General features: G+C 33.7%; 1 protein-coding gene across 1 annotated transcript; it reads left to right on the top strand.

Annotated features, from left to right (window-relative positions):
- Positions 1–17327: 17327 nt before the first annotated feature.
- On the top strand, positions 17328–18717 carry LOC147398059 (putative disease resistance RPP8-like protein 4). Its single transcript, XM_086448907.1, has 2 exons — positions 17328–17997; positions 18083–18717. Exons 1-2 carry the CDS (start codon positions 17328–17330, stop codon positions 18715–18717), a joined length of 1305 nt encoding a protein of 434 aa, XP_086305033.1.
- The last annotated feature ends 240 nt before the right edge of the window (positions 18718–18957 follow it).

Genomic DNA, 18957 nt, shown 5'->3' with positions numbered 1-18957 from the left:
TCTCTTTCAGAATTTTTTTTTTTTTTTTTTTTTGACGGCCCTGGACTATCAAATATTTTCTTGTAGAAGGGGCTTCAAAAAAAAAAAAAAATCCATAGAATATAGCCATTGAATATGGTGGTTTAACAAACAATAAGACGGTCTTCTAATTCACCAATTACAATAAATGAAATAATATAAAAAAAAATCAAAAGAATAACAAACAAAAAAAAAAAAAATTCATAAAACAAGCTCCAAATTAAACTAACCAACTCAAAATTCATATTATATATTGAAATTTCATTACTAAACAAGTTTTAATTGAAGCAATTTGGTAGTTACAAATGAAGTTACGTCACATAATTGTTTAGAAATAAAACACAGTTAGAAGCAAATGGTCGTGATGCCTTTGATCTCTTCTGGCTCTCTTTGCTCTATCGCGTCCTCTTATTTTCCACAAGATTTGAATTTCCCCCACATTGCTACTGTTCTGAAAGAAATCCTAATAGCGTTCTCGTACCTGCACGAAAAAGATTTGGTATATCGAGATATCAACCCAAAGTAATAGAAAAAACATAGCTAGATTTTATTCACAAATGTTAAAAAATAAGAAATATGTTACTAAAAGTGCTAGAACATGGTTATATGTTGGAAGTGGCCTGAAGTACTACAATGGATCTATGTTGGGAGTGTGAGAATCATCAAAATGTAAAAATTGAACTATACTAACCTTATTGAAGGAAAGTCTTGAGTGAGACTACAAGAACAAGTCATTTGAGAATAACAAATAGCCCAAACTCAATTTCAAGAAATCTAAGAAACAAGATCTTCGCCTAATCAATAAATGTCCAAATTAATATACAAATTCTTCATGATTCGGGAAAAACAAGTTAGAAACTACTCCATAAATAGCATAAAGAAAGATCCAAGGTCATGGATAACCGAACCACCTTCCTCATATCAAATGACAGATCAAATCATGTAGGATCAGATGCACTACAAAGATTTTACCAGAAAAGTTGAGAACGACTATATTTCCAAAAGGCGTGCATCAAGAAGTTATACAATTATATTTGAATACTTTGGTTGTAGAATCTAGTACTAGGTGCTAGCTTGCTACTAACCATTAGTTTGCTTGTTTAGTGATTGCAGAATCTAATAAATTTGAAAGAGGAAGATATAAGGATCTTGTGCATATAATAACTGATGTTACTGCACCAAGCAAAAAAAATAAACTTATTGAGAAAATCATTACTAATGTACTATATTCTATCATAGAGATTAAATAGAAGTTAACCCTAGCCCAAAAAGGCACTTGGAGCAACAAGTGCTTAAAAGAGATTGTCATCAATTGCCTAGTTTACAAGTTATGACTTACGAGTGTAGTTCCTCAATACTGAAGTGGAAACACCTTACATTGAAGAAAATTCAGTTGAACCATGATCCAAGTTTAAAAACACAACACATGAAGTGGATGAAATTAGCATAACCCATCACAACTACTACTCCAAATAATCAAGAATGCAAGTGTATAATTTAAGGCCATATAGTGGAAATCTGGAAGCTTAGTGAGTGACTGGATGTGAGTGTTAAGGGAGAAAGAGAGACGTGGATACATGGAGTTGTTGGAATGACTAGAGAGACGATATTAAATCTGCTTACAAAAAACTATTTAGATAAAAACCAACCAGCCCAATACACACTTTCACAACACAAAATATCCAATATGCTCAAGGATACAAAAGAGAGAAGAAAAAAAGAAGGGCTACCAACCATAACGAACATTGCTGAGGTAAAATCCTAATAAACCAACTCAAAGTCTATTTCCATGTAGAAGAAGAAAACAAGGAACTAAAGAACGGATGGTCTATGGATTCCATCTCTTTCACAAAGTACAAACCTTGAAGCTAATTGAACCTCTCGTTTGTGCTAACTACTAGGGCAAGATTTATGCATAATCTTCAGCGAACAGTGGTAAAAATTATGTAGTACCGTGCAAACTAACATGGGCAATTCAAATTATAACATGGGCAATTTAAAGATTTGGGTATATTGATAGACCTGAGTAAGAAAAAGTTTCTCTCAGACTTGTATCACCCGTGCCATATGATAGACCTGAGTAACCAAGTTTGAAGAGATCATGACAAAGTAGAAGCATGATGATGTTTCAATTTGTACTAGATAGAGATCGAACACACCTCCAATGAATAGCTTGGAAGATGACATGCATCTAATTGCTTGGAATATAGATGGATTAGATGCAGACAATTCAGAATTGATGTGCTTGCTTAAACTCTACTTAAGTAAATTTCCAACTTTACTAATAAACGCCATTGTTGGAACCTAGAGCAACAAAACAGAATGCATTTTCTGGCTGCATTTTTTTACAAATCTAACAATAAACAGAGATGACAGCTTACATACATCTCACTTAATACTATTGTATGGGTATTTGTTGCAAAAAATATTCTCAAACGAAGGCATGAATCTACATACTATTGTACCAAAGCATGAATTCACCGACTGGATTTCAAGTAGAAAATGATGACTTTGAGAAGATCTTCTAAATTTTGTTACTAAAGATTCAAGTAAATTCTGAAGGAGGAGAATGGAGAACAAAATCATATAGTTGTCAATTGTTAAGGGGATTGTAAAACAGAACATAGTAGATCTAGATGTATATGGACAATAAATTTTCAATTTAGGCCAAAGATTCATAAAAGAGTAATCAATGCTGAAGTCGTAACCTACGTAATAAAAATATGGAAATATGTGTATCATTATTAGTAGATGGTTCAACCAGCATGGATTTGGAGTAGAAAGACAAACCTGAAAACTATCTATATTCACAGAATAACAACTTCTCAAAATCATCTCTATCTACAAGTAGACTTGCTCTAGATAGAATTAAGGCTTTGAAGATGATTGGTGGCTACAATAACTGATTGGGTTGGTTTTGATTTAGATATAAATAAAACAATACACAACAGAAAGGAGGGTTCCAAGCTTACAACACGTATTATAATACTAGTTACCAAAAGATAAAACATCTTGTAATAGTTTTTTGTAATGAGTGGAACCCTACTCCTTTTGTGAATCCATCAATTATCTTTATAATAATGACAGGTAGGATGTGCACAACCCTCAACAGCCAACAATCTAACGAAATCTTGAACTGACATAGAGCATTATTTTGAGGAACCAACATACTTATTTGCTTAATAAAGTAGTATAAGGAACAAATTGAACACTTTAATGGTAAAACTAGACAAGCAAAAACAAAAAAAACTAATGACCCCCCCCCCCCCCTACACACACACACACAGACAAAAATCCATGGAAGTATTGCATGGGTTTTTAGTCATAAGCTGAAGACATCAAGAAAGTATCCAAGCCTGATGTTGTATAACAAAATGGATGCAACCAAAGGGTTTGGAATGGTGGCACACACACACATAGAGATTTGGAGCATGTGAATAAATAAGGTTAACCTGTCCTTGCACTAAAGAAGACCTAAAATAATCTAATGAACCCCCCACAGTTGAGGTCAAAGGAAAAGGTGGTGGGAGAACGTGAGATAGAGTATGGGCAAGTTTGCCTTTGCTTTTTGGCTTTCTCTACCTTTACTCATAGAGATTTCCATAAGAATTGATCTGAATCGTAGTTCAGATCCAACTTGGTTAACTGAGGGTGACCACAAAAGTCATCGAATGGGTCCATTCCTTCAACTTCTGACATGACTGTTAGTAAATTTGAAACTATTCTAGTTTCTTCTTGAGGCTCTCTAAAGCTTTCAACCTTGTCAATGCCAAAGGGGATTCACATACTAAAGAATATATGTGAATGAAGGAGTTTAAGGGTTAGTTCTTTTAGTAATTTCTTTCCAAATCATTATGGATGAAACAAAGGGAAATGTTAACGTATCAAACTTCAAAAGAGAAAGGTAAATAAATGTTAGACTATTAGTTTATCATTAAAATCATGTTTAACCATAAATGCCGATGGAATCGCTAGACCCCACTCACTCCTAAAGTGCAAATTGTTTTTACTATGCCAGTTATGGATGATGGATAATGGATAATAAGTTTGGAGATAGACTTGGTTATGGACTTGAGTTAGGGTATGGATGATGGATCAGTTAATGGAGAATGAATTCAGATTCGGATTGAATTAACTTGGAATAAGGACAAGGTTGAGCATGCAAAACTATATGACATGATGCATGTATGCATGAAAATGATGCCAAGTGGCAACGCAGGCCCATTGAGAGGTTTGAGTTCTAAATTTGAATTATCTCGAAAAAATTTAGATTTTTCTAAAGGGGTTCATGAAAATTGAGGTGTCTACAATATTAATAGAGGGAAATTTTCTGTGTCCTATGAACAGTTGAGATGAGAATATGTTCATTAAAGAAATTGATCTGAAAATGTGTGGATGCCTAGCAAGCTATTTGTCTTTTAATCCTTGGAAACCGACGGACATTCGAAAGTCCAATGAAATTGGATCCATGAAAAGGCCTTAATAAACCTAATCAAGTAATGATAATGTTCATGTTTAATTTGTTTATATGATATTTTAAGAGAGTTGTTATGGCACCCTAACTTTTACTTATTACACTCCACTTTATTAAAATATTTATCACACCCTAATTAAGGATTGAAACGCATGTACCATTCAAACATTACAAAAGTTTGGTTCCTTCAACACTACAAAGCATTATAACACATTTAAACAACTTCAGCAGTTGTCTATAATTAGGATTGTAGAACTCTTTAATTATTTTTTCCAAGGCAAGCAAAGCTGTCTAATGTTCATGTGTACACTTCAAAACAATCAAGTATCCAATTAAATTAACCTTGATTTCTGTTTCTTTTGCACCGAGAGATGTAAGTTTTGGTATTTTAATTTGAAAGCTACAATAATTATTTCAGGGGGAGAGAGAGAGAGAGCACCACCGAATGGGAGGTTCGTTTTGGTATTTTTCTTTGAAAAGCTACAATAATTGCTTCAGAAAAAGAGAAATCCTTGTTGAATGTTGACCTCTCTCATCTTATCTCATCTCATCTCATCTCTGTGTTAAATACACTAAAACTTCATTTGTTTCTTAACGTCAAGTAATGGAAGAAACCTTAGTAACCTCCTTCCTTGGCAAACACCAAGGAGTCCGAGCAAAAATCGACTCTTAAAATATCCAATGTAATCTTTTGCATCGACAGTCTCTAGAGTAAAATAGGGATATAGCGACGGTCGCCGACGTCGCTATAGGGGTAAAACCGTCGCAGTACATATAACGACAGCCACCCTTATCGTTGGAGGTTGTTGTTAAAACCTCCATCGCTATACGTATCATCGACGGCCAGCTATTGGTAAAACCGTCGTCATATATGGGACTCATAGCGACAGCCGCTATTGGCCGTCGCTATAGGGTATTTTAAAAAAAGAAGTTGAGGACTTTTAGCTACGGTCGCTATAGGTTGTTTTTTTTAAAAAAAAACATTAGATCTTTAGCTACGGTCACGGCCGTCACTATAAGAATTTTTGAAAAAAAAATTGATTTTACAGCCCCCCCCCCCCCTCTTCACATGTTGCTGAATATTGGAAATACCCCTATGTTTTGAAATTGATGACCTAAACCCCAAATACCAACATGAAAAGACCCAAATGCCCTCCTCTTCAATTTTCATAAATCTAATTGCCAATCCAAATTCTAATCTACAATTTGAAACTCCTACAATATGCATTCCAAATGTCACACGCTAAGAAAACATAATTGACACAACAATAGTTAGCTAAGATTGTTTTAGATCATTATTGTTAGAATCATAGTTTAAATCATCATACAGTTTAAGAATGTACTGGCCGATACAAACAATTATTTGAATCCTCCTATGCAAAACCTATCTAAGATCAAATTTTTGATGAATGTTCTGTCCATGTTGGTTTGTCTCGAAATGTTCTGGAAATGCCGCAGAATGATTCAATAGAAACGTTCCAAGACAAACAAAAACATAATGAAACCAAATCAAAAGTGAGGATCACTTTCTTTGTGACCCTCCTAATTAGAGTTTCCAACTGAAATTGAACCATGAATTCTATGAGTAACATGTCAATAACAATGCCTGAACGAACAAAACAATATGCAAGTTAACTAGAAGAGGCTTTATGGTAGATGAATAAAAATAAAGGCTAGAAGTCAGAATATATTAAAAGCAATGTAAGCATGGTCTCACATAGTTTCGGCAATTTTGTCTATGAACTATGACCACACGCATTTAAATCCATTGTAGTATTTTTCAATTTCTAGAGGTACAAGGGTACTTTCAATTCCCATCATGTAAGTCACCAATTTATATTGTTTTCTAGTTTTCATTATGTTTTCTTTGTAAAAAATCGGGCTTAAATTGGTTTGCTGAACTTGAAAATTTATTGTCTTGTATACAACATTTAATTGATTCTTCAACTATGGAAGACACTAAATATGTAACTCAAAGGATAAAAAGGCCTGAAAAAAATTGGAATGCGGAGAAAGATAAAAGTAAAATACGATAGAAGTTGGGTTCAAACATAAACAAATGAGTTCACAAGAATACTGGACAAGGATCTTTCAGCATTAACAATTTGTTAAAAAATGAAAAAATAAAAAACAAAAAATCAACAAAGACCATTGCTTGATGATGTTCAATAAATTAAACCCAATACCTCTTTAGGATCTCCCAACATCGAGACAATGGTAGTATTCAATAGCATCTTGATTCTCAAACATTGAAGCTCTAGCAGCCATCAGTACAACCATATCCTTGTCAACACCTTTTGCGAAAACCTGTGGCAACATAATAATTTCTTACAACATAAGTTCTAATGCAATGGAGCTATGCAAGTAAAAAGGATTTTTATAAGAGTACAAAAATGGAACTATGTAAGAGCAGACAGGTATAAGGATTTTTATATAGAGGTATAAGTTCTAGTTTTCTGAAGTGTGACTCTTGCGGTATTTTCTGTCTATATAACTTTCACGTGCATGCAAAAATGATAGAACATTTGAATTATAATTAGTAAAGAAGCAATCAGTTCCGGTAACAAAGACATAATTATCATCTTTACCTTCAGTGTTATAAATGGGATATTAGGAGCCCGAGAGCAATCTGTGGAACCGTTGTAATCTTAAAGCATAACCATTTAAAGACTTAGCCTGGTCATGGCATGAATATCTTCCCTCAAGTGACCTATTCTGTTTCCTTCTCATGTGAAAGAAATCTTCAGTGTCCAAAACATAGGAGACCTATCACACACAAATTCCAAAATAACAAACTTGAAAGAACTGACATGTTACTCTTCAACGACATTAAAATTCATATATATCAAAACTAATGAGTATGGTAGCTTGATAACCCAAGGGGTTGGTCTAGTGGTAGGCGAGCCTTGATAAGCTCCTTGGGAAGGGTAGGTCAAGTGTTTGAAAACCCACGAAGCAATGAATTCCTCAAGGCCACACTCTACCCTCGACATAGGACTTTCCTAGGAGGGCCGGTGTGTGTGACTGGGGGATTAGTCTCACCTGAAGGGTGGGGATACCCACAATAAGCCAAAAAAGAAAGTATAGCCGCTTGATACCTTGGATGAATTGCAAGCTATCTTACACTCAAGACCAACGGATAATCGAACTTCTTCCATGGCCTTAGATTTAGAAAGAAACTCATCTCCACACGTGTATTTGCGTTTGTTTTTGCAATATCATCAGTAGGTATAAATAAATCATACCCTATTAATGCATAAAACAGTTTAAATAATTTGATCTATCATATTTATACATGGGAGTTAAGACCATTATGGAATCAAGTATTTAGTCCCACCAGGCTCTAGGGGAAAAAAACATATTACATCGATTGCAGAACAAGGCAATCTACATGCCAGTTCTTGTTTTTGCTAAGGTCCAAACTTCTTTCTCGTTTATCATATTTGTATGATCTAATAAAATCAAGATAACATAAAGATCGGTATTTTATTATTTTTTTTCCGATTGGTAAAGGTTGTTATTGTTAGTGTCTATGAAATGAATTTCTCAAATATGGCAGAAACTTGAGAGAAAATCTTAATTAATAAGAGGGACACAAATGAAAAGATGTTTGGGTGCAAGTAGCAGAAGGCAACATGTGTAATTCACAGTGAAGGTGGAAGAACATACCCCTAAAGTATTGAAAATGCAAGTCCTGAAATGATAACTGCCCGGTGATGCCCAAGATCTACAATTATTTCTTCAGGCAACCACAAACTGAAAAGCAATTCTTTCACAATAGTAACACCGACTGCAGTTACAATTGCTCAGCCAGCTAGTATTAGCAATCTTGCATACATCTTGAGCCACACCATAACATCTAGCTCATACCATGTATAAGAAGAATCATACTTAAGAAGATAAAAGGCTATTGGGCCATTTTGAAGCTCATCCATTGAGTAGAAGTACAAATTTAGACTCTTAAACATGATGCAATGCAGCAAACTCGACAATATTATGACACATTGGACCAAAACAAGTCTACTAAATCCCTGAGAAGGATTCCGCAATTTATACAATATGTAGTTCATATAATGAATAAAAGAAACAACATGATACTCCCACACTACACTAAAATGGTGCAATATGTGTGTAGCACAAACGCTGCAAAAGAAGGCTGAGGAAAATGAAAAGAATGTAAATGAGGACACGACTACCACTCTGTCCAAATAGAATTTTTGCAAAGCTGCCACTCCAAATTTCTGTTGGGCACATTTCAGACAGTTTGAATTATAGACTTTGTAGCTTGGTTAAACCTATGATTCAATTGAACAAATCTTATAAGAGACTTATGGTTTCAAAAATAAACAAAAATACATACAAAACAGACCATCACTTTATCATATATTAAACTATTATATAGTACAACAATTTTATGACAAAATGTACTAATTACAAATGAATGAAATTTGATGTAACAATTAAGTTCCATTCAGTACAAACATAGGGACCGATCCTGAGATGAACATAAAGGCTTGCTTTCTTAACCAGCTTAATAAACTGAACTAAATCATATCTCCCCTACTAAAAATATTAAAACAGAAGTATCCATATGGGCAAAACTTCAACAAACAAAAATAACGCAGGAAACAAGATGATCAGAGATACCCATTTGTGAAAAATTCCAGAAAAAATAAAAAAATGCATAAAACAATAAAACAATAAAAACAAAGGTGGGTACCCCATTGACCAAAAACTTAAAAAAAAAAAAATGCAGAAAACAAGAAGATTAGAGATACCCACATGCGAAATATTCCAGAAAAACTAAAAAAATTGCATAAAACCATTCAAGTGCTTTACTAGAAATAATTTAAATAATAGTTAAAGAAGTCAATAAGGCATCATAAGCTAGCATTGCACAAGACAGTGGAATCATTGGTTTAGTCTCCTACCAAACCAATAATAGATTTTAATCTTTCATTCCTGTTCAGTTCATCTTCACGATGTATTATGGAGTTCTCTATTCTTCATGATGGGTATACTAAAAAAAATTGTAGGTAAGTCCTATGGTTTTTCTCTCTTGATTTCTTTCAATGTATTAGCTTTATATTGGTTTGAGATTGGATATAATTATGGTGCTATATATGTGCAGATACTTTTTTTTCCACATTTTTTTTCATGGGTGTTTGCTTGAATTGACTTCCTTTGTAAAATTCAGATGCACTGAAGCATTTGGTTGTCTAGCTAAAGAAACTCTTTCTTCTATAAGTTGAATCTATGTAGTTTGTTCCCCATAAATTGCCATACATTTTGTGAATGCAAATGCTTTTACTTATTGAAAGGATCACCAAATGGTTTGTAGATTGGCAAAACAAAGGTTTTCTTAAGGGTTGGTCAGATGGCTGAGTTAGATGCACAAAGAGCAGAGGTGCTTAGCAATGCATTATCATTGTCCAGTCTTAAAAATGCCTTATCTTACAGCACTGTAACCTACATATCAATTAAGAAGCCATGGAAGAAAACTTGTTCAACAACAAATGTTACTTCACATGTGTTCATTTATGAGACCTATGTGTACAGTAACATAAAGTTATAAACAGAAAATAGTAAATCCATGTCAATATTTTGTATGAAAAATATCACTCATAAAGAAGCAAAGACCCTTAAAAGAGAGGAATCATCTAGATCTGGTTCTGGGGAACACTAAGGTATAAGCATTTAGAACAAAGTGCTCCTATCATAAGCTAAGGTTATTTGGGTGGGAACACATTAAGGAACAATAAGTTGGAGAATTTCAAGGCCATGGAAAGGAAAACCAGCACCCAGCCATCTTATGACAAACCCACAACTTAAATTTAAAATCCTTTCATGTGGGCTTACCTAGCATATGTTACATGGCAACCTCAAAATTAGTGGTGTATCCATATCAGATACAATTGTTTGCAATGGGCTAATTTAATTAACATGTTATGTACCTTATATAACAATGCCATGATAGATCAAACAAAATATCTGTACATACGAAGCTGATGAAAAGTTAACCGGACATTGCAACAACATAAGCCAATTAGATCATTCATTCATTGAAAATCTAACAATGGTACAAAGCACCCTCAAACTTCAATGAGTGGATATCAACTTTGAAGCATACCTCAATTTAGCATTCATTCTCGCACCTTTTACACAACTATGTTTTCCTTAATTCATCATATTTCATTGATGAGAAAAGAAAAAACATTAGAAGTTCATCTAAACCAATATATAAGCACAAATATACATGTCAATCAAATTTAACACTCAAACCCATATATAATTAGGGTCTAACCTTTCCTGAGGAAACGCTTTGAAGTAGGTGGCTTGAAAAAATGGCCTTTGTACATGTCATCCTTCTGTGCTCTTGTGCACATTTGAGATACCTGTGTGTTTTTAAATTGTGTCCTGTCTCTTGACCTTTACTATTATTAAAATAGAAACCCATATATAATTAGGGTCTAACTTTTATCACATCCACAGTCTTGATGATGGAAAATGGCAATTTCTAACAAATGTAGTTGCAGGTATGAATCAGGGACCCTGTTCAACACTTGAATATCAAAATAAAGTTGATAAAAATTTTGGGATGAAGATGAGGAAATAAACCCCCACAATTCTTGTATACTATATATCAGGAGTTCAGGATTAATTAAAAGAAAAAAAAAACATGACTATATCCAGCTAACAGCTCAGAATAAATAAATTAAACAGGGCAACAATCAAACATAATTTTTTTCCTTTGCTTAACAATTCAATATTAAAAGTTAAGAGAAAATTTTAAATAATATAATACCCATCAAACTAGAATATTCTATCAATGGCTGCAGTTCTTATAGACCCCTAAATGTTACAGAATCAAGAAATAAACACATTTATAGAATGAACATGACATGAGGCACTGATGCATCCAAAGAAATCAAACCTTCAAACCTTATAAAACCTACCTATCGGTGCAAGAAGCTCAACTGAGACGATCTCCTCTTGATAGGAACCTTTAAAAATATAGCAAATGAAATTTAGGGTTTAGGGTTCGATTGCTACGCTGTAATAAAATTACCACATTCTTTTATTAAAATCTTAATTATAAAAATGAGAAATTTGGATTTTGGTCTGAAACCTAACCAACAATAGAATCAAAACTATAGAATTATTAGGCTTTTGGTTTGTAATCGAACCAAAAATAGAATCAACACTATACAAATTAGTGTTTTGGATTAAAATCGAACAAAAAATAAAAACAAAACTATATTATCGAACCTGATAAAAGTTTCGATATCATATCGATAACCTAGAATCAAAGACACCGAAGATTATAAAGAAAGAGAGAGACCGAGAGTTCAAATGCATAGATATGAAGAAATAATAATAAAAAAAAAGAACCAAAATCACTGAGTGAGACTGAGTACTCGAACGTTACAACAAATCAAGAATGAGAAAAAAAAAACTGAACATCGCTATGGATCCACTTGGAAGAAAAAATAAAATGGAGAAATATCTTTAGATCTGGTCTGTAGTATGAAGTAATGAATCATAAAAGAAAATCCAATAAATTCAAAATCTTTAAACCCTAGATCTGGTCTGTAGTGTGAAGGAAGGAGAGAGAAACTAACTGTTGGAGAGTTTATTATTTTTTCCAAATCAATTTCACTTCAAAATCTCCAAAACAAAACATTGATTTAGAAGAGCACACTTGATGAGAAAACCAGCTCTCATAAGCTACCTTCAAGTAATAAACAATGAGAGGGATCCACAGATCTAAAAATAAAAAATAAAAAAAAATTGAAATTAAGATGAGGAATTCATGATGGAAAAACTCTAAATGACTTTGAGAGATTTGATCTTAAATTTGAAAAGAAAAAGAAACGATGAAAACAAGATATTCGACTAAAGCAAAGAAGGGAAGATCGACTTACTGGATCAAAAACTTTTGATAAAATCAGAGAGTGAGAATAGAGAAGAGGAAGTCGTGCGTATTTTCCACTAAAAACCCTGTGCCGACGGTTGGCATATGTGGTCGTCGCTAAAAGATCCTATACCAACAAGTAAAATACGGCCGTCGCGATAGTTCGGAATAGTTTGTTGCTGTAGACCATATTTCTTGTAGTGAGTGGAGTTATTAGTTAGGAGTTTTGGTGCAAAAGTGAGAGATGGAGATGACCTTGACTCCAATGATGTCCATCTCTTATCTAATATTTTATTTATTTAAACAAAAACCTCTTGCCTTCTTAAACCTAAAGGACTTTGTTTTCTTTCTTCACATAATCAGGAGAATTAATGGACGAAGAAGCCTTAGTAACATTTTTCCTTGAGAGATTAAATTTTCTCTTGCTTAAAGGAGTGGGAAATATTTTATGGTCTAGAAGACCAAATCCTTCTTCTCAAGTCCTAGCTTTCACATCTAAATTCTCATATCTATTCTTTTGTTGCCTAAAGCAATTTTCCCACCCTACCCTTGGATGTTATTTTCTTACAATCTCCCTAATTCTCATGATCACCATTTTCATTTTTCACTTAAATCCTTTCCCACACAAGATTTTTGTTTAAAGTCCCACCATCTTAACTTTCCTTTTTCTGAGTAAGCTTGTTTTTAATGACATCGATGACTCAGTATGATAGGGAATTAAATGTACCCAGTCATGTATCACATAACCCATAGGCTTTACCAACTAAAATCATTAAACAAAGATAATTTAAATTTAAAATTTAAAGAAATAAAATTTGTTTTCCTATATACAATTGGTCCACCAAGTGTGACTTTTATTTCTTATTTTCTCATCATACACTTAAAAACTAAATTAATTAAATACTGAAATAAATCTTAGATGAACTGTTAGATTGATTTCTAGAAAATCTAGAAAAGTATCTAATAGGAATCATGTCCACACATTCAAAGCTTCTTGTCCTTCTTTCATTATATTAAAGACACAGTTCATCCAATTCTTTGCTTCCTCTCCTCTTTTTTCTACAATAAGCTTTATCTTTTGGGCAGGTGCTAACTTTTTTAATATTCTTTGGATGATAATACCAGGGACTTGTGTTCAAATACCATTAACACAGAGTTACTGAACTCGTTAAAAATAGGTTTACCGATCAAAAAAAATAAAATTATATATATAGATCTTTCGGTGTCATAGTAAAATGATCATATACCAAATACTCATTTTGGTAAAAATAAATAATCATCAAAATTGATCTTTAACCCTTTTAGTAAACACTTTAAAAACATAATGGGACTTTGAAATTTTGACCTCAAATCCCACAGTCTTGGTACTTTCTTCTGTATCTTTCATGATTTTCACTTCGTTTTATAATGATATAATAACTGTAACTTGTGATAAGATATTAATAGAGGGAAAATTTTAGTCTCCTATGAACAGTTGTGATTAGAATATGATCATTAAAGAAATTGATCCTTAGGAAACTTGCGGATGCCTAGCAAGCTATTTGTTTTTTAATCCTTGGAAACTGTTGGACATTTGAAAGTCCAATGCAATTGGATCCATGAAAAGCCATTAATAAACCTAATCAAGCAATGATAATTTTTATGTTTAATTTGTTTGTACGATATTTTAAGAGAGTTGTTATGGCACTTTAACTTTTACTTATTACATTTCAATTTATTAAAATATTTATTAGATTCTAATTAAAGATTAAAACACATACACCATTCAAACATTACAAAAGTTTGATTCCTTCAACGCTACAAAGCATTATAACACATTCAAACAACTGCAGCAGTTGTCCACAATTAGGTTTATAGAACTCTTTAATTATTTTTTCGAGGCAAGCGAAGCTGTATAATGTTCATGGGCACACTTCAAAACTATCAAGTATCCAATTAAATTAACCTTGATTTCTGTTTCTTTTGCATCGAGACACTACAAAAACTGCCGGTTTTTACGGCGAAAATTTAACGGCGTTTCCTAAATACCGCCGTTAATTGCAGACCATCAACGGCGTTTTCTAGAATCCGCTGTTAATTATCAACCAACAACGGCAGTGGACGTTAAAACGTCGTTAATTAAATAGAATATTTTTAAATCCATGAAAATACATATAACGGCGGTTTGGAAATGCCGTTAATTCATAGGAAACAACGGCGTTTGATATTAAAACGCTGCTAATAGAACACAAATAACGGCATTTTATGCAAATGCCGTTAATTAAATCGAATATTTTTTAAATTTATAAAAATATATATAACGGCGGTTTACAAATGCCGGTAATACATACGAAATAACAGCATTTCCTAGTAAATTGCTGGTAATATAATACAAATAACGATGTTTTATTGGAAACGCCGTTAAATAATACGAATAATTTTTAAGTTTATAAAAATTGATTTAACAGCGGTTTGAAAATGCTGTTAATACATAGGAGAAAAAACAGATCTTTGTTTATTGCAGGACAAAAAATAAATATATTTTTTTTAATTTAAAAATGACCTATTGCAGCGGATCTTAAAATCCGCCGCTATATGATGTATATTTTTATTAATTAAAAATTTACCTACTGCAGCGGATTCAAAAATCTGCCGCTATATGCTGTATTTTTTTTCAATTAAAAATTTAACTATTGCAGCGGATCTTTAAATCCACCGCTATATGTTGTATATTTTTATTAATTAAAAATTTACTTATTGCAGCGGATATATAAATCTGCCTTTATATGTTCCATATTCTATTATTTTTAAATTGATATACTGCAGCGAGTATGAGAAACCGCCGCTAGATGTTGAATATTCTATTAATTTGAAAAATTGATCTATGGCAGCGGATATGTATATCCGCCGCTAAAGATAGTACATTTAACAGCGGATACTCTTTTCCACTGCTACACTTAGCGACGGAGGCAACAGCGTCGGATCTTATTTCCACTGCTCATCGCTGCAATATCTTGTACCGGCGGAAATATTAGAATATAGCGGCGGAAAAATCCGCCGCTGTAGACCAAAAATGTTGTAGTGACTTCTTTCATATTGTGTTGGCAAATTTGCCAATGATGATCTTTTTTTTCTTTGAATTCCATAAATTTGCATTCTATTTTTTCATGTTTTGTCGTGGATGATTGAGATTATTTCCTATCAGGTACGCTATCTCTCATCCATTCAGCGCCGGAATTTCGTCAGTCTTTTGGGTTACTGCCAAGAAAATGGACAACAAATACGTATCAATGAGTACATTCCCAATGGAAGTATTTTCAGTCACTTATATGGTAACAATTCACTTATTCTCTTTTAACAATTTGTATACTTATAACATTCATCCACTTATAAATATTGCATTAATGTATCTAAGAAAATAGAACATGGACGATCGTTTGCGTGACATTCTAAAATGTTAGATTAATCCAGGTATGATATGTATGTCTAGATTTAGTGCTGTAGTTTTAGCTGTGGCTGTTCATAACTATAGCTGTGTCTATATTTAGAATTAGAGCCATATTCATAGCTGTGGCTGTTTATTTTGTTATTAATTTTCTGTTTTTTTTTAAAGATTTATGGCATTTTATTGGAAACAGCCGGTATTATTTTAATATATTAGTAATACTGTTACCGGCGGTTTCTAAACCGCCCCTAATACTTATGATTTTCCAGCGGTTTTTTACAAAATGCCGTTAATATTATATTTTACCAGCATTTAACACAACCGCTTCTAATACAAAGATTTACCCGCGGTTTACAAAAATGCTGTTAATCTGATATAGTAGTGGCAGTTATAACGCGCCTCTAATACCTCATTCAACGGCGGTTTTATAAAAACTGCTGTTAATAAAAACTGCTGTTATTTCAGTGGCGATTTCTAATAAGCGCCGTTTATATGATATATTGTCGGCCGTTTATAACCGCCGGTAATACAAAATAACCATGGACGAAAAGTTCTATCGGTACTTTATAACCGCCGCTAAATTAATCATAATTACCCGCTAAATACTAACCGCCGTTAATATATAATACCGACGGTTCTTTGTCATATTGAGGCGATTTTAAACCGCCGGGGAAAACCGTTTATTTTGTAGTGAGAGAGAGGTTAGTTTTGGTATTTTAATTTGAAAAGTTACAATAACTGCTTCAGAAAAAGAGAGAGCACCGACAGGGAAGCTAGTTTTGGTCTTTTACGTTGAAAAGCTACAGTAATTTCTTAAGGAAGAGAGAACCCCTTGTTGACTGTTGACCTCACTCTTCTCATCTCATCTCATCTATCAAATACACTAAAACTTCATCTGTTTCTTAAAATCAAGTAATGGAAGAAACCTTAGTAACCTCCTTCCTTGAGAGATTGAATAATTTGTTGATTCAGGAATCCAAAATAGTTTATGGTCTAGAGGATCAAATTTTACTTCTTAAGACCAAACTTTCAGATCTCAAATCTCAAATCCAACTTTTCACCAAGAAACTCATTGAAATTGGTTACTTTTTAAGTGAAGAAGAAGTTGCCACCACCAACATAAGCACAGAATTGAAAAATTCCATTCAAAATTGGTTGGGTAGGTTCAGAGATACCATCTACAACACAAATGATTGTACCGATCAGTTCATCATTCGGAGGAATAGCGACGGTGGGTTGGATCGGGAAGTAGCTGGTGTTGTGTTCCAGAGTGAATTACGGATGATCAACGAATGTCTGGTTGAAATTCTCCATGCAAGTCTCACTTGGATAAGTCAATTGCATCGATTGAACATAGCGGAGAGGACAAAGGTACTGAAAATTCTTTTGCTCTAAAATTCAATTCTTTGTTGTTTTACCTTAAATCCTGCTTAACGTACTGTTGCATCTTCCCTGAAAATAACTGGATAAGGAAAGAAAGATTGATTCGGCTATTGATGGCTGAAGGTCTAATTCAAGAAATTCCAGGAGTGAGAATGCAGGATACAGCCAAAGAAAATATCAACAAGTTAATCGAACTAGGAATGTTTCAAGCTCCAGATGAAGAATCGATTGTTTGTGCTGTCCCAATCCCATACCTCAATTTTGTAGCAGGAGATGAAACTATGTTCATGACCAAAACAAATTCAGAAACAGGTATCCCTCTCAATATTCATCGGCTATTGATCGAGGCTGTCGGTAACACAATTGAAATGAACTTGAATAATATCCGTATTCGATCTATAATTATTTCGGATATGGACTGTCCAATTTACCATTTGAATTTCTTGGAAACTATGTTCCACCGTTTGAAACTGTTGTGGGTGCTGGAGCTAAAGTTTGCCAAGTTGAAGAGCTTACAAGAAGAAGTGGGTAATCTGATACATCTAAGGTATCTAGGCTTGAGGTACTGTCATCAGTTAAAAGAGCTTCCAGATAGTCTATTTAGTCTTGGAAATTTACAAACTTTAGAGATTGCATATTCTAGCATTAATGTACTACCGAGTAGAATTATGAATCTTCAACAATTGAGGCACCTTCTAATGGAAGCATTTCATTCGGTTTTGATCCCAACTGGGTTAGGTCGATTGACAAACCTCCAGACTTTGAGTGGTTTGTACGCCAGAGGTAACATTGCTAGAGAGTTAAGTAACTTAACACAACTAAGAAAACTTGACATTTGTTATTTGTCTTGACATTTGTTATTTGTCAGAATTAGAAGATGAAATTGAGTTATATGCTTCTATAATGAAGATGACTCGACTTCTCTCCTTGTCTCTATCAGCAGAGACCACAAGTCATTGTATAGGACTCTCCTTCAATGAACAACTACTCCCCTCTTTTGAACATTTCTCTCCTCCGCCTTGCCTTAGAAATCTTCGTCTTGTAGGGTGCCTACAAGAAATGCCCAACTGGCTCAGTTCAATGGAAAATCTTACCAAACTAGAGTTAATCAACTCTGACTTACCTGAGACCCCAACTTCTAACCTCCAATTCCTTCCCAACTTAAACCATCTCAGTTTGAATGACGCCTTCACAGCAAAACATATGGGTAGAGAATTTTTCAGGTCTCGTGGGTTTCCTAGTCTGGAAGTTCTCATTATTCAATCACAATCTCTAATTGAATGGATAGAACTTGAAGAAGGAGCTTTGCCAAGCTTGAAGTGCCTCGAATTCTATAGTTGTCCAAGATTGAGGACTCTACCTGAAGGTTTGCAATTAATCACCACACTCGAAGAATTGTACGTGGGCGTTTCGCATGGTGATCTTGCACGGAAGTTAAGTCCCAACGGAGGCAGAGAGAATTACAAAATCAAACACATCCCAGTGACAAATCTGTATGATTAAATACCCCCCTTTGGGATTTAATTTCTATGAGATTATGTTGATAGACAGCATGAAAATGGATGTTATTATCAAATGGTTAGTGCAACTATTATGATCTTTGATTTCTTATATCAATGTACTTTAAAACATAAAATGTCCTTAATCCGAATGTCTTTGTAGTGTTAAATAGGATTGTTGGATGATCTTGATGTATGAGAATTCCATTTTTTAACCATTATTCATGGTTAATTTCTAAACTTG

The sequence above is a fragment of the Akebia trifoliata genome, chromosome 7, assembly GCF_017979445.1.
Source record: "Akebia trifoliata isolate Shusen 1 chromosome 7, ASM1797944v1, whole genome shotgun sequence".
Lineage (NCBI taxonomy): Eukaryota > Viridiplantae > Streptophyta > Magnoliopsida > Ranunculales > Lardizabalaceae > Akebia > Akebia trifoliata.
Note: the sequence above shows the minus strand (reverse complement) of the source record. Positions and strands in the feature narration are given on the sequence as shown.

Coding starts and splice junctions, on each gene's coding strand:
- LOC147398059 (XM_086448907.1), top strand. CDS start 17,328: ATGGCTGAAGGTCTAATTCAAGAAATTCCAGGAGTGAGAATGCAGGAT. Junction 17,998..18,082: donor GAGTGGTTTGTACGCCAGAG/GTAACATTGCTA, acceptor GTTATTTGTCAG/AATTAGAAGATGAAATTGAG.